Source organism: Petromyzon marinus, chromosome 53 (assembly GCF_048934315.1).
Source record: "Petromyzon marinus isolate PM22_M1 ecotype Great Lakes invasive population chromosome 53, UKy_Petmar_22M1.pri1.0, whole genome shotgun sequence".
In the NCBI taxonomy this organism is placed as follows: Eukaryota; Metazoa; Chordata; class Hyperoartia; order Petromyzontiformes; family Petromyzontidae; genus Petromyzon; species Petromyzon marinus.
The window spans coordinates 10,474,259-10,491,486 of NC_133719.1; the positions used below are offsets into that span (position 1 = coordinate 10,474,259).

Sequence of the window (17,228 nt, forward strand, 5' to 3'; positions counted from 1 at the left end):
TTAACAGACATTCAACTCACAGACAGACACACATTAACAGACACAACTCACACAGACACACACATTAACAAACATTCAACTCACACAGACACACACATTAACAGACACAACTCACACAGACACACACACTAACAGACATTCAACTCACACAGACACACACATTAACAGACACAACTCACAGACACGTACTAAGACACACACAGTGACAATCAGCTCACGTGCATACACAAGACGCCTACATACATGTACATTGTTACACACAACTCGCATGCACACAGAGACATACAGACATACACATAGTGACAGACATACTTACACACATACACATACTGTACATACACACTGTGTACATACCAACATTGACACGCATGGATCGTGTGATACGAAGATAAGATAGACACCCACACACAACAACAACAACCTCCATTCGCTACTAAGTGGCGGTAACCACGGCGCTTGTGCCAGGCTAGGTGCACATACGACACACACGTATTTACATACACGTATATAAATACACTGCCATACACACACAGACACACAGACCGACAGACGCACAAACAGACCAACAGATACACACACAGACACACACAGATACACACAGAGACAAACACACACACACACACAGACCGACAGACACACACAGAGACCGACAGACAAACACAGAGCGACACAGACAGACACACAGACAGACAAAGATACAAAGACACATACACACACCGACACACATACACACAGAGCGACACACACATACACACACAGACACATACAGACACAGACAGACACAGACACACACACAGACAGACACACATACACACACAGACACATACAGACAGACACACACAGACACAGACACACACAGACTCACACACACAGACACACACACAGACTCACTCAGCACACACACAGACACAGACTCACACACACACAGACTCACACACACACAAACACACACAGACTCACACACAGACAATACACACACAGACACACACAGGTACACACAGACACACACACAGGTACACACAGACACACACACACAGGTACACACAGACACACACACAGACTCACACACACACAGACACACACACACAGACACACACACAGACACACACAGAGACACACACAGACACACACACAGGTACACACAGACACACACACAGACACACACATACAGACACACACATACAGACACACACAGACACACACACAGACACACACACAGAGACACACACAGACACACACAGACACACATACACACACGGACACACACACAGACACACACACTTACACACACACAGGTAGACACAGACACACACACAGGTACATACAGACACACACAGACACACACACAGGTACACACAGACACACACACAGACACACACACAGACACACACAGACACACACAGGTACACACAGACACACACAGGTACACACACAGACACACACACACAGGTACACACAGACACACACAGACACACACAGGTACACACACAGGTACACACAGACACACACACACACAGACACACACAGACACACAGACACACACAGACACACAGGCACACACACAGACACACACAGACGGTCAAGTCGCAACTCCACGGTTGGACTTCAGGGCCATGGCGACCGTTGTACAGAACCCGCTGAAATCGTGAGTACACGACGCCGTGATCTCGTCTGTCGATGTGATACTGTGATCTCGTCTGTCGATGTGACACCGTGATCTCGTCTGTCGATGTGACACTGTGATATCTTCTGTCGATGTGACGCTGTGATCTCGTCTGTCGATGTGACACTGTGATCTCGTCTGTCGATGTGACACTGTGATCTCGTCTGTCGATGTGACACTGTGATCTCGTCTGTCGATGTGACACCGTGATCTCGTCTGTTGATGTGATACCGTGATCTCGTCTGTCGATGTGACACTGTGATCTCGTCTGTCGATGTGATACCGTGATCTCGTCTGTCGATGTGATACTGTGATCTCGTCTGTCGATGTGATACTGTGATCTCGTCTGTCGATGTGACACTGTGATCTCGTCTGTCGATGTGACACTGTGATCTCGTCTGTCGACGTGACACTGTGATCTCGTCTGTCGATGTGACACTGTGATCTCGTCTGTCGATGTGACACTGTGATCTCGTCTGTCGATGTGATACCGTGATCTCGTCTGTCGATGTGACACTGTGATCTCGTCTGTCGATGTGACACTGTGATCTCGTCTGTCGGTGTGACACCGTGATCTTGTCTGTCGATGTGACACTGTGATCTCGTCTGTCGATGTGATACTGTGATCTCGTCTGTCGATGTGACACTGTGATCTCGTCTGTCGATGTGATACTGTGATCTCGTCTGTCGATGTGATGCCGTGATCTCGTCTGTCGATGTGACGCCGTGATCTCGTCTGTCGATGTGACGCTGTGATCTCGTCTGTCGATGTGACACTGTGATCTCGTCTGTCGATGTGATACTGTGATCTCGTCTGTCGATGTGATACTGTGATCTCGTCTGTCGATGTGATACTGTGATCTCGTCTGTCGATGTGATGCCGTGATCTCGTCTGTCGATGTGATGCCGTGATCTCGTCTGTCGATGTGACACCGTGATCTCGTCTGTCGATTTGACACCGTGATCTCGTCTGTCGATGTGACTGTGATCTCGTCTGTCGATGTGACTGTGATCTCGTCTGTCGATGTGACACTGTGATCTCGTCTGTCGATGTGACACTGTGATCTCGTCTGTCGATGTGATACCGTGATCTCGTCTGTCGATGTGATACTGTGATCTCGTCTGTCGATGTGACACTGTGATCTCGTCTGTCGATGTGATGCTGTGATCTCGTCTGTCGATGTGATACCGTGATCTCGTCTGTCGATGTGATACTGTGATCTCGTCTGTCGATGTGATACCGTGATCTCGTCTGTCGATGTGATACCGTGATCTCGTCTGTCGATGTGACACCGTGATCTCGTCTGTCGATGTGTTGCCGTGATCTCGTCTGTCGATGTGACACTGCGATCTCGTCTGTCGATGTGACACTGTGATCTCGTCTGTCGATGTGATACTGTGATCTCGTCTGTCGATGTGATACTGTGATCTCGTCTGTCGATGTGATACTGTGATCTCGTCTGTCGATGTGATACCGTGATCTCGTCTGTCGATGTGATACCGTGATCTCGTCTGTCGATGTGATACTGTGATCTCTTCTGTCGATGTGACACCGTGATCTCGTCTGTCGATGTGACACCGTGATCTCGTCTGTCGATGTGACACTGTGATCTCGTCTATCGATGTGACACTGTGATCTCGTCTGTCGATGTGACACTGTGATCTCGTCTGTCGATGTGACACCGTGATCTCGTCTGTCGATGTGATGCTGTGATCTCGTCTGTCGATGTGACACTGTGATCTCGTCTGTCGATGTGACACTGTGATCTCGTCTGTCGATGTGATACCGTGATCTCGTCTGTCGATGTGATACTGTGATCTCGTCTGTCGATGTGATACTGTGATCTCGTCTGTCGATGTGATACCGTGATCTCGTCTGTCGATGTGATGCTGTGATCTCGTCTGTCGATGTGATACTGTGATCTCGTCTGTCGATGTGATACTGTGATCTCGTCTGTCGATGTGATACTGTAATCTCGTCTGTCGATGTGATGCTGTGATCTCGTCTGTCGATGTGATACTGTGATCTCGTCTGTCGATGTGATACTGTGATCTCGTCTGTCGATGTGACACTGTGATCTCGTCTGTCGATGTGATACTGTGATCTCGTCTGTCGATGTGACACCGTGATCTCGTCTGTCGATGTGATACTGTGATCTCGTCTGTCGATGTGATACTCTGATCTCGTCTGTCGATGTGACACTGTGATCTCGTCTGTCGATGTGATACTGTGATCTCGTCTGTCGATGTGACACCGTGATCTCGTCTGTCGATGTGATGCTGTGATCTCGTCTGTCGATGTGATACCGTGATCTCGTCTGTCGATGTGATACCGTGATCTCGTCTGTCGATGTGATGCTGTGATCTCGTCTGTCGATGTGATACCGTGATCTCGTCTGTCGATGTGATACCGTGATCTCGTCTGTCGATGTGATACTGTGATCTCGTCTGTCGATGTGATACCGTGATCTCGTCTGTCTCCGTCTGTCGATGTATCTACGTCCGTGTATCTCTCGGCATCTGTTTCGCTCGTGTCTCTGTGTGTGTCTCTGTGTGTGTAACTGTGTGTGTAACTGTGTCTGTGTGTCTCTGTGTGTGTGTCTCTGTGTGTGTAACTGTGGCTGTGTGTGTAACTGTGTGTGTCTCTGTGTGTGTGTCTCTGTGTGTGTAACTGTGTCTGTGTGTGTAACTGTCTGTGTAACTGTGTGTGTAACTGTGTGTGTGTAACTGTGTGTAACTGTGTGTGTAGCGGTAGTGTAGTGGTTAGCGCTACGCTGTGCTACGAACCCGGCGACCCGAGTTCGAATCCGGCTCACGGCCAACACCAGTGACGATTATTACAACCGGTCCTGGGCCTCCCCTAGGTCGACTCAGCCTCAAATGAGTACCTGGGGAGACAAAGGCGGCCCCTACAGTCTGTGAAGGCTACACGGGGGATATTTGTCTTTGTGCGTCTAAAACGTGTACAGTATGCACATGTATGTATGTAGGCATTAGTTTGTACAGTGTGTTGCGCACTGAACGTGTCTGTAGTGTACATGTGTGTGAATGTGTCTTTGTGTATGTATGTGGCTGTACGTGTGGCTGTGTAGGTATGTGTGTGTGTGGCTGTGTGTGTAGGTATGTGTGTGTGTGTGGCTGTGTGTAGGTATGTGTGTGTGTGGCTGTGTGTATGTGGCTGTGTGTATCGGTATGTGTGAGTGTGGCTGTGTGTATGTGGCTGCGTTTGTGGCTGTGTGTGTGGCTGTGGTGTGTAGGTATGCCTGTGTGTGGCTGTGTGTTTGTGGTTGTGTGTGTGGCTGTATGTGGCTGTGTGTGTGGCTGTGTATGTGGCTGTGTGTGTCTGTGTGTGTGTGGCTGTGTGTATCAGTATGTACGGTGACTATTAACCCCGTAAAGCCAAGCTGGGTCTACCCTACTGTGACTTGCCAACGAGCCATCACCACTTTACACGGTCTCAAAAGTGCACCTAGCCTGGCACAAGCGCCTCGGCAACGTTAGCACCACTGAGTGGCGAATATTGATGCTGTTGTTGATATGTGTGTGCGTGTAGAGTTGTACTGTACTCCACACATACCGGACTAATCCCATGGGAGGTGTATATCCCGTTGTATCTGGGTTTTTTAAAATTCATTTTCACGAAGCTCGCATTACAATGTGATTTTGGAATGCTCAGTAAATTCGCATTTGTGTTTTTAAGTACTGGTTTTACTTTTTAGCAGGGAACATATCGAACAATCATTTGGCCGTGCTGGACTTTTAACAGGGGCGGAGCCAGGATTTGGACTTTGGGGGGGCTGACTAAAACATTCTGAGATATCCAGTGTGTTATGTTTTCCAATGGGCGTCACAGATGTATACAACAAATTTTATTGGATTTGAACGCGGAGTTTATTAATAGGTCAGAGCCGCTGATGTGGCTGATAAGTTCGAAAGGCTGCCGCTCAAGTAGCCTGCAGGGCAGCACAAGGTGGCAGCACAAGGTGGTAGCCTGCAAGGCAGCAGCACACAAGGTGGTAGCCTGCAGGGTAGCACAAGGTGGCAGCCTGCAGGGCAGCACACAAGGTGGCAGCCTGCAGGGCAGCACGAGGTGGCAGCCTGCAGGGTAGCACAAGGTGGCAGCACACAAGGTGGCAGCCTGCAGAGCAGCACGAGGTGGCAGCCTGCAGGGCAGCACAAGGTGGCAGCCTGCAGCATTTTGCAGCAGCCAGATATCCGGTTATCACGATTACCGACTTTCCCAAAATTTCAGGGAGGGCTATGCCCCCCCCCCAGCCCCCCCTGTGGCTCCGCCCCTGACTTTGACGTTTCGGAGCTGTGCCTAGGAGAGCGAGCGGCTGAGATGTGGAACTGTGGGGGGGGGGGGGGGTGATGCACTCAGGCTCCTGGTCTCAAGTGTGTGGTTGAACCCCAAGGGTTGTTCTTTTCCCCAAGCCGTCGGTTCACGCAACAGGCTTCCTCCTCAGCCCAGGGATGGTCCTAAACCTCGGCAAAGGCGCAGCCCTGCAATTCCGTGCTCGTGCCGCTTCTGACAGAAAGGCGTCCACCAGAGGGATCTCGAGAGAGCCCCTCTAACAGAGCACGTTTGGTCAACTCTTTCGCACTGGCCCAGACGTCTTGGAGGAAGCAGCGGGGAGCGGTACCCCCCCCCCCCCCAAATCTACCCCGTCGCACGCAACCTTCCAATCGACTAAAGCGTGGTGCACCCATCCATGCTGCTGGGTGAACAGAGGGTAAGGGGTTGGGGGGGGGGGGAGGAATTTCACGAACTTACATCGTTGTACACGGCTGCCGCTCCGGGAGATTGAGCCGGCGATCCTCCGGCTCGCGAGTCCGGCGTGCTCACCGCCGCAACGCGTCTGCAGTGTCAGTGTCAGTCAAGTCTTCGACCCAAACCAAGCTTATAAACCAGTGGTGTCTTAAACGCAAGCAGTCGTTAAAACCCAGGGTTGGCCTTAAAACCTGGAGTTGGCCTTCGACTCAGAGATGGTCTTAAACCGATATATAGCCGGTCGTATTATTCTCAGGATTGGTCTTAAAGCCCAAAGGGGCTTGTGACCACGGCTTTAGTTTTAAATACTTGTGCTGTGTCGTGTTGGTCTCATACCCAGGCCATCGCTGGTTTTGTTACACATGCGTTGGTGCTGAACTCAGACGTTGAAACCACAAAATTTGTCTTTTGCGCGTGGATTGTCTCAAAGCCACGGCTGGTTTGATTCCCATTAATGGTGTCGTGGTCATTATACGGGACAGCAACAGTCTGTTAACTAGAAGCCACTTAGACTGGCCGTGTTTTGAGCAATTTGTTTTGAATCCAGTAGCCGTAAACAACAAATTGCAACCGTGTAAGCAATGCAGGTGGACTTAGACTACACTATGAGCTAAACTATTTTTTCTTTTACGAGGTAAGGCCCCACTGAGCTGTGAAGCTCTTTTTCAGAAGCGACCTGGCCATCACAATTGATAGCCCAATAAAGTGGCTTATCATCATCACGTGGACATTTATAGCAGCAGGCAAATATTCTTAATCCCAGTGTTCTTCATCACTGGCGGCACCCTGGTGGCCTTTAGAGCGGCCCCAGACGTGCGGCCCGCCCCCCCCGACGATACACAAATGGTGAGAACCCTCCCCATCATCATCATCGTCATCATCACCATCGTCGTCCTGCTGCTGCTGTCACAAACCCTCCCCATCATCATCATCGTCATCATCATCATCGTCGTCCTGCTGCTACTGTCACAAACCCTCCCCATCATCGTCATCATCGTCATCGTCGTCATCATCATCGTCGTCCTCCTGCTGTCACAAACCCTCCCCATCATCATCATCGTCATCATCATCGTCCTGCTGCTGCTGCTGTCACAAACCTTCCCCATCACAAACCCCCAATGGTTTGAAATGCGTGGCGACCTGCAACACACCAATGATGCCTTATCGGAGAAAATGGGCCCCTGACCTCTGAAAATTAGTGAAGAGCGTTGCTCTAAACCTCACCACAGCACATGTACACGCTTATTCTTTACTTGTTTATCTAAGAGAGCCCACACCGAGTCGTAAGACTGTTTTTCAGCAGGCTCCTAGCCTCTGCGTTGGCTTTTTTTTATCGTAGGATGTTTTCAGTGCCAATTAACGACGAGACGTGTTGATTATTCACGCGGGGAGGAAACCGGAGAACCCGGAGAAATCCCCGCACCTTGCGCGAGGGAGCAACGCTCTATCCCCGCACAGATGGAAGCAGAATGGCGACGAGTTCACATTCTTCCTGTACCGCCTCCTCCTCCTCCTGGCGAGCCGGGGTACGGGCACCTCCTTGATGCCCACCCACGGGTAGAAGGGAGTTCCGTGCAATCTGTGCGTGACCCACCAACCCTCGCCGCTGCTGCCTCCACAGCGCCGGATTATGGGCAGCCGGCAACGTACGGCAGTGTCGCCACCGCTGCCGATCGGCTGCACACGGCGCCCTTTTGCCAATCCACTGCTGGATGAAGGCCTCGCCTTGCCACGTGGGTCGTGGGGGTTACTTTACCGTGCTTCATCGCCCTGGTCAGTGCTGCTCTGTGAAGGCAGGGAGCGTAGACTTTTGAGTATCGTGCAGTACAACCGATTATTTTTTTTTTACGCACCGTTTTCTGATTACAGGCTTGGTAGCCCTTGCAGCAGCAGCAGCCTATACAACCTATTTTTACGTATGTATGTCGTACGTATGTTGAACTTCTTTCACACCGTACATAGCCAACTGTGCTAATCGGAGGTGCGGGGGAAGGACAACTAAACAGGCTCAAACCTGCTCAGCTTCTGATATCCGATGAGATGGGGTGCATTGCCGGGTGAATCGAATTAGTCTGAGGCGCTTACACAGGAGACGATGTGAGATGGACATGGATAATAATAGGAATAGGGCACGTCCACCGGGAAAGATGGAGCGATGAATCAGTTTGTACGCGGGTGCTGTGTGGACTATCGCAGTGCATGATTGTGATGAGTGCTTGGGAGGGCCCAGCGGTGGCGAGATGTTGACTACCTCGCCTGGTATGCAGGAGGTCGTGGGTTCGATCCCGACCCTGACGACGCCTGCTGTATATGTGGAGTTTGCGTGTCTCTCTCTCTCTCTGATCATCATCATCATCACGGTGGCTAGGAGATGTTGACTACCTCGCCTGGTGCACAGGAGGTCTTGGGTTCGATCCCGGCCCTGACGCCTGCTGTTTATTTGGAGTTTGCGGTGTCTCTCTCTCTCTCCGTGGCCGCGTGGATTTTTCTCCGGGTCCTCCGGTTTTTCCCCCTCCATATTTAGAATGAACATCACGCGTTTTCGAGTATTTGGCTGCTATATATATCCACACGTCATAATCCACTTCGTTGAGCAATCATTAGCGGCCAGGTCGCTTCTTAAAAAGAGCTGCACAGCTCAGTGGGCCTTGCCCTGGTTAGTTTAGTCTTGGCAGATTTGGGGAGGCTTTCATCCAGCAGTGAACTGAACGTGACTGACTTACACAGCAGCTGGTGAAATAATGGACCACGTGTCCACATGTGTCGTACCCATGATTGTCTTCACTCATGTTGCAGGATCCTCCAATCATGCCCCCCCCCCCCGGCCCCGTGACTTCTGTCCATCTGTGTCTGCCTCTGAGTGTCCATCTCAAGACTCGTTGTCTGCCTGTCAGTGTCCATCTCAAGACTCGTTGTCTGCCTGTCAGTGTCCATCTCAAGACTCGTTGTCTGCCTCTGAGTGTCCATCTCAAGACTCGTTGTCTGCCTCTCACTGTCCATCTCAAGACTCGTTGTCTGCCTCTGAGTGTCCATCTCAAGACTCGTTGTCTGCCACTCAGTGTCCATCTCTAGACTCGTTGTCTGCCTCTGAGTGTCCATCTCAAGACTCGTTGTCTGCCTCTGAGTGTCCATCTCTAGACTCGTTGTCTGCCTCTGAGTGTCCATCTCAAGACTCGTTGTCTGCCTGTCAGTGTCCATCTCAAGACTCGTTGTCTGCCTGTCAGTGTCCATCTCAAGACTCGTTGTCTGCCTCTGAGTGTCCATCTCAAGACTCGTTGTCTGCCTCTCACTGTCCATCTCAAGACTCGTTGTCTGCCTCTGAGTGTCCATCTCAAGACTCGTTGTCTGCCACTCAGTGTCCATCTCTAGACTCGTTGTCTGCCTCTGAGTGTCCATCTCAAGACTCGTTGTCTGCCTCTGAGTGTCCATCTCTAGACTCGTTGTCTGCCTCTCACTGTCCATCTCAAGACTCGTTGTCTGCCTCTGAGTGTCCATCTCAAGACTCGTCTGCCACTGAGTGTCCATCTCAAGATTCGTTGTCTGCCACTCAGTGTCCATCTCTAGACTCGTTGTCTGCCACTGAGTGTCCATCTCAAGACTCGTTGTCTGCCACTGAGTGTCCATCTCTAGACTCGTTGTCTGCCTCTGAGTGTCCATCTCAAGACTCGTTGTCGAAGTGATTCGTGTTCCCCTGCGTTTGCAAGGCGCCTCGATGTACCCGTGGCATTTAAGCGCTGAATGTACAGACAGGGTGGCCCAGATATATTGTGACCTCCCCCCCCCCCCCCCTTCAATAAATTGACCCCGAATATACTCTTTGGTTCTATTGGGTAAAGTCACGTAGGTGAAAATAAAATAGCAAAAAATCACGACGTTTCGGCCACAACACAAGCGGCCTTCATCAAGTGAAGGGACGAGACTGTCTGGAGGACAGCGCTGGAGTGGGAGAAGCCACGCTTAGATCACGACCTTTAAGCTGTGTGAGAAGAAAACAGCAAGCGCCTTGACAAAGGAATTAGCATATAATTTAGCATTGAAATGGCTCATTTCAATCTCGTCCCTTCACCTGATGAAGGCCGCTTGTGTTGTGGCCGAAACGTCGTGATTTTTTGTTATTTTATTTTCACCTACGTGACTTTACTCAATAGAACCAAAGAGTATGGATCCTAGCAGTCACGAAAGCTTTAAATCTAGAATTTACCCCGAATATTTGTTTTTGCATTTGCATATTGATATCTGTTTTGAAATAAACCTTGCTTAAAAAAATGTTTTAGAGAATTAAATGGGGGGTCACAAGACATCTGGGCCACCCTGTACATCTTATCACAAATGTCTCTGTGTGTAGCTCCCCATCCCATTTCTCCGTGTCAGTGTCTCTCTGTCCGACTCTCTATCCTGTCTCTCTCTCTCTGTCTCTCCGTGTCAATGTCTGTCCGTCGCACTCCGTGCCTTTGTCTCTGTTTCTTTGTCTCTCCCCGTGTCCGCGTCTCTCCCTCTCGTCGATCTGCCCATGCCCCTGTTTCTGTCCGTGTATATTTCGTCTCCGTCTCAGTACATCCGTCTCTCTCCTCAAGGCACTCTGTCTACATGTCCGGGTCTCTCCCCTCCCTGCATCCATCTCTGTCTGTCCGTGTCTCTCTGCATGTCTCACCTCCCCGTGGCTCTGTCCTCTCTCTGCCTCCTTCACTCTTCCCCGTGTCTGTGTGTGTTTAATTTCTGTCTCGCAGTGTCTCTCCACATCTCCGGTTCTCCGTCTGTCTCGCTGTCTCCAACCTCTCTCAGCGGCCCCTGTTTCCCCCAAGTGTCGCAACAGAGCCCCATTTGTAATGTTTCACGCTGCCCTGACTGCCGTATACGCATTCCATACACACATACACACACTACATACACACACACTACATACACACACACCCCACCACACATACATCAATCATACACACCACCACACATACACACCACCACACATACACCATTCCACCACACATACACCACACATACACACACCACTACCACACATACACCAATCATACACACCACCACACATACACACACACCACTACACATACACCAATCATACACACACACACCACCACACATACACACCACCACACATACAACAACCGCTATTCGCCACTAAGTGGCGGTGACGTCACCACGACGCTTGTACCAGGCCATGTGCACCTTGAGGCCACGTGAAGTGTCGAACGCCCGCTGGCATGGAGGTCACGGGGCAGACCCAGGTGCCATGGGTCCACTGACTGAGATGACTGGCTGATGCACCACCTGTGCCCCCTACTGTGCCAACCTGCTGTGCTTTAGCCACCCGGCACTCCGCTCGTTGTTGTGAGCGTCGCTCCTCCGCCCTCCTTTGTTGTTGGAGGGCGACTGCCTCCAACTGCCCAGTAGCGTCCTTCACGAGCCTCCTCCACAGAGACCGATCTTGACACCGCTGGTACCAGTCATCGGCAAAGTCCACTCAGCTCCACGTCCTCCTGTACCACATCACTCCATCTCTTCTCTAGCCCGTGCCTCGCCCGTTTAGCCCCCTCGATCCGGCCGAACAAAAGCTGTTTCGGCATGCGGTGGCTGGGCATGCGGGCTACATGACCCAGCCATCGCAGCCTTGCCTGCCGGAGGAGCTCACCGATGGGACCTTGCCCAGATCTTTCAAGGATTTGTGAGCTCCTCACACAATCCAGCCTGGTTAAACCCAGGATGGATCGTAGGCAGGCTAGCCTAAATGTTTCTAACCGGCGAAGATGTTCCATTAGGGGGGTCCACGTTTCGCAAGCGTAGAGAAGGGAGGGAATGACCGTGGCTGAGAAGACCTGAAGCTTAGTGCGGAGCGACAGACCAGGCAGCTTCCACACAGCGTTACGCAACCGATGAAAAGATATTGCCGCTCTACTGATTCGCAGTGAGACCTCTACATACACACACCACCACACATACACACCACCACACACACCACACACCGTCACACCGCCACCAGCAGCAGCACAACCGTGCAGATCTAAATGTATGATCGCAGTAACTGCACGCACTTGCAGAAGGCAACTCAGATGCACTCAACACGACTGCAGTGCAATCATTGGGAGGCACGGGACCATTTGCAGGATACAAAGACAAAGATCCCCCGTATAGTCCCGAACATGTTGGGGAAAGTGCTGTTAGCGAGTAGCACCTATGAAGGCCTGCCCACGAGGGGGTGGGTGGCCAGCACCACGCCCGGCCGCCTTTGTCTCCCCAGTGGCGATGTTTACTACACACCGCACTAGGTACTCATTTGAGGCTGAGTCGACCCAGGGGATTCCTAGGACCGGTTCAGATAATCGCTGTCACCGGTGGTGGCCGTGAGCGGGAATCGAACCCGGGTCGCCAGGTTCATAGCGCAGCGCGCTAACTGCTACACTATCGCTCCCCCCTTGGCAGAGGCACACACACAGTGCACACACACACACAGCACACACACACAGTGCACACACACTGCACAGACACACACAGTGCGCACACAGTGCAGCAATGCAACGCACGTGTACGCGTGCAGACGCATGCGGACACACGTGCTCAGTACTGTACCGCGTACAGTGCGTATGCAGCACGCTACTGTACAGAATACAGCACTGTAGCGTGCACATACAGCACACGATGTACTGTACGCAGCACGATACTATACAAAGCACTGTATACAGTACATACAGTGCTGTGTACAGCGCGATGCTGCACAAAGCACTGTATAGAATAACGCACTATAGATACAGTGCTGTGCACGGTACAGTGCGCACGCAGCACATCACCCTACGCATCGCAGTGCTGCATTGCACACTGAAACTGTACACCGCACTGTACACACTGTACACAGTACTGTACACAGACCTGTCAATCCACTGCCAGATGAGAGCATTGCCCCGGCCGTGAGGGTGGTGGTGGTTGGTTTGTGGTTGGTATCAATCGATAGCACGTTGATGCGACGTATCAATCGATAGCACGTTGAAGCTACGTATCGATAGCACGTTGATGCGACGTATCAATCAATAACACGTTGAAGCTACGTATCAATCGATAGCACGTTGATGCGACGTATCAATCGATAGCACGTTGATGCTACGTATCAATCGATAACACGTTGATGCGACGTGTCAAACGGTGTTAAGGGTCAATATTAACCGTGATCGATTTGATGAACGCGTCATTTACATATCCACTGAAAGAGAGAAATGTCCCTGATGAAGATAAAACAATATATATGAGCACGTGATGTGGCAAGTGGTCGCCAAGCCAGTGGTGGAAATTCCACATTACTATGACGGGGTGAGGTCAGATGTTCAGTGGGACAACGCTTGTTGCCTTTCTGCGAAGTTGCGTGCCCTTGAATCGGTTGTTTGTTGAGTTTGACCCCCTCCGGAAAAGGCTTGACCCCGCAACTTTCCTATTGTGAGTGGAATGCTCTGACCACAATGTAGCGAGATGTTCACTACCTCGCCTGCTATGCAGGAGGTCGTGAGTTCGTTTCTGACCCTGACGCCTGCTGCTGTATATTTAGAGTTTGCGTGTCTCTCTCATCATCATCACAGTGGCTGAGATGTTAACTACCTCGCCTGGTGTACAGGTCGTGGGTTCGATCCCGACTCTGACGTCTGCTGCTGCTGTAAATTTGGAGTCTGCGTCTCTCATCATCACGGTGGCTATGAGATGTTAACTACCTCGCCTGCTATGCAGGAGGTCGTGAGTTCGTTTCTGACCCTGACGCCTGCTGTATATTTGGAGTTTACGTGTCTCTCTCGCTCTCTCATCATCATCACGGTGGCTATGAGATGTTAACTACCTCGCCTGCTATGCAGGAGGTCGTGAGTTCGTTTCTGACCCTGACGCCTGCTGCTTTATATTTAGAGTTTGCGTGTCTCATCATCATCACGGTGGCTGAGTTGTTAACTACCTCGCCTGGTGTACAGGAGGTCGTGAGTTCGTTTCTGACCCTGACACCTGCTGCTGCTGTATATTTAGAGTTTGCGTCTCTCTCTCTCATCATCATCACGGTGGCTGAGATGTTAACTACCTCGCCTGGTGTACAGGAGGTCGTGGGTTTCGATCCCGACTCTGACGTCTGCTGCTGTAAATTTGGAGTCTGCGTCTCTCATCATCACGGTGGCTATGAGATGTTAACTACCTCGTCTGTTATACAGGAGGTCGTGGGTTCGATCCCGACCATGACAATGCCTGCTGCTGCTGTATATTTGGAGTGTGCGGTGTCTCTCTCTCTCTCATCATCATAATCACGGTGGTCTATGAGATGTTAACTACCTCGCCTGGTGTACAGGAGGTCGTGGGTTCGGTCCCGACCATGACAATGCCTGCTGCTGTATATTTGGAGTGTGCGGTGTCTCTCTCTCTGTGGTCACGTGGATTTTTCCTCCGGGCCCACCGGTTTTTCGCCTCCACATTTAGAAGCGTGCATTTGGAGCATTTGGCTGTTGTGAATGTCCACGTGATGACGATGATTAGCCACTTTCGTTGAGCTGTTATTTTGTGGCAGCCAGGGTCGCTTCCTTACCTTGTGAAGTGAAACAATAGTTTTACATACGGTGGCAGAGTCGAGTCGCAAAAGCCAAGGCTGGCGTCCTGCTTGATGCAAGTGAGCATTGAGGCATTGGTGCTGATCTCTCGTTTACAGGCCTGCAGAGCCAGTGGTGGGAATTCCACGTTCTTATGGCAGGGACAAAGTCTTTTCATGGGACCCTTGACTTCCTTTGAAATACCGTACGTGTGTTTTTTTTAATGTAGGGTGGCTCCCAATGAGAAGAGTGCGAGTTCAAATCTTGGGGTCGTAAAAATGAGTACCGCTTTGTAAGTAAGTCAACAGTGGTTGTCCCATGGATAGACTCGCCCCCGCTGTAGGAATGTGGAATTTCCTGTCATGTAAACATGAGGTGAACTATGTCTGAGAGCTCACTTGAGCCGGAAATCACCGACCATGTACACACACAGCTGATCTGGCGAGTTGCTGTAGAGAATACACAGAGATAATACTGTGCACGTTGACACTAAGACAAAGATCCCCCGTATAGCCTTGGCAGACTTTTGGGCAAGTGCCGTTGGCGAGCACCTATGAAGGCACACTAGAGGGTGGGTGTCCAGCACCACCACGCCCGGCCGCCTTTGTCTCCCCAGTGACGATTATCACGCACCGCACCAGGTGCTCATTTGAGGCTGAGTCGACCTACGGGAGGCCCAGGACGGGTTCAGATAATGAATCGTCAATGGTGTCGAACTCGGTGTCGCCGGGTTCGTAGCGCAATGCGCTAACCGCTACACCACCGCTCCCCTATATTGACACGAACACACACACGAACGCAAACAATGGACTATGCATGTCGAACTTCTTCCGCACCGTACGTAGCCAACTGTGCTAATCGGAGGTACAATAGCAGAATGGAGGTACAACTACGCTTGGATGTGTGAATATTTACTCTAGAGTAGAGATATGTACATGCGTACGTACCTCTATAGAGTAGGGGACACGCATTGTTCGGCACGGTAAACCATTTTACTGTGTAGGAGCCTCCTGGCTACTACACCACCAGCCCACAGGGGATTATTGTGTCCGTCCGTCCGTCGTGCATCCAAAAATGGGAAGGGTGGGGCTGGGTGGAGAGGGTGGGGAGGGGCTGAGCGGGGAGGGTGGGGAGGGGCTGGGTGGGGGGTGGGAGGGGAGGGGCTGAGTGGGGAGGGTGGGGAGGGGCTGGGTGGGGGGTGGGAGGGGTGGGGAGGGGCTGGGTGGGGGGTGGGAGGGGAGGGGCTGAGTGGGGAGGGTGGGGAGGGGCTGGGTGGGGGGTGGGAGGGGTGGGGAGGGGCTGGGTGGGGGGTGGGAGGGGAGGGGCTGGGTGGGGAGGGGAGGGTGGGGAGGGGCTGGGTGGGGAGGGTGGGGAGGGGCTGGGTGGGGGATGGGAGGGGAGGGGCTGGGTGGGGAGGGGCTGGTCACCCCGTGGTGCCCTTATAAAACTCAACGTTTAACCTACTCACGCCGGCTTGTGCCCGCCCTCACAGTCGGCCATATTTGTGGAATTCACCACGTGGTGCCGCCGTTGACCCTGACCATTGACCGAGCAACCCAACGTTCCCTACCAGCTCCCTCCGCAGGAGAATGTGTTTCCTGGCTTTAGTAGATAATGAAAAGGCAATTTTGCTTCAGTGGAAACTGATGAGGTCATCATCATCATCCAAGATCTCACCAAAGCGATGGGCTCCTCTGCACGAAGTGAAACCCACGTGTGGTGACGCCAGGCATCTTCAGCGCTGTGAACCGAGATGGCTTTTCGAAGACAATATCTAAAGCTCAAGGAGGCCACGCTCACACCTCCGGCACCACGACCTTGGGAAAAAAAATTGTTGAAAACAACAAAATCTGACCAGAGGTGTGAAGGCGCGGCTTGGGATTGAGAAATTATTAACTGTGTGTGGGATTTGCTGACAGTCGTACTGTCCTGAGGTCATTATACAGTAGTAACAGCCAAAGTCGAAAGAGTCAAAAGTGATTTTTCTGTTCTTTGGTTCTTTCGGTAAAGTCACGTCGATAATGTAGACTGTAGCCTGGTTACTAATCGGAGTGAGTGTACTGGCAATCTATAATGTAGACTGTAGCCTGGTTATTCAGTTTGGTGAGTGTACTGGCAGTCTATAATGTAGACTGTAGCCTGGTTATTCAGTTTGGTGAGTGTACTGGCAGTTTATAATGTAGACTGTAGCCTGGTTATTAACCTTGGTGAGTGTACTGGCAGTCTAACAGGTCCCTGCAGG

The 17,228-nt window shown here is 51.4% G+C and overlaps 1 protein-coding gene across 1 annotated transcript in view; it reads left to right on the forward strand.

Moving 5' to 3' along the window:
- Positions 1 to 474: 474 nt before the first annotated feature.
- Positions 475 to 17,228, forward strand: part of LOC116954017 (zinc finger protein DPF3-like) — a 108,764-nt gene continuing 92,010 nt past the window's right edge. Inside the window, 1 exon segment of the mRNA XM_076052013.1 lies at positions 475 to 1,645. Within this exon segment, the coding sequence (XP_075908128.1) occupies positions 1,614 to 1,645 (32 nt within the window). The 5' untranslated portion in view covers positions 475 to 1,613.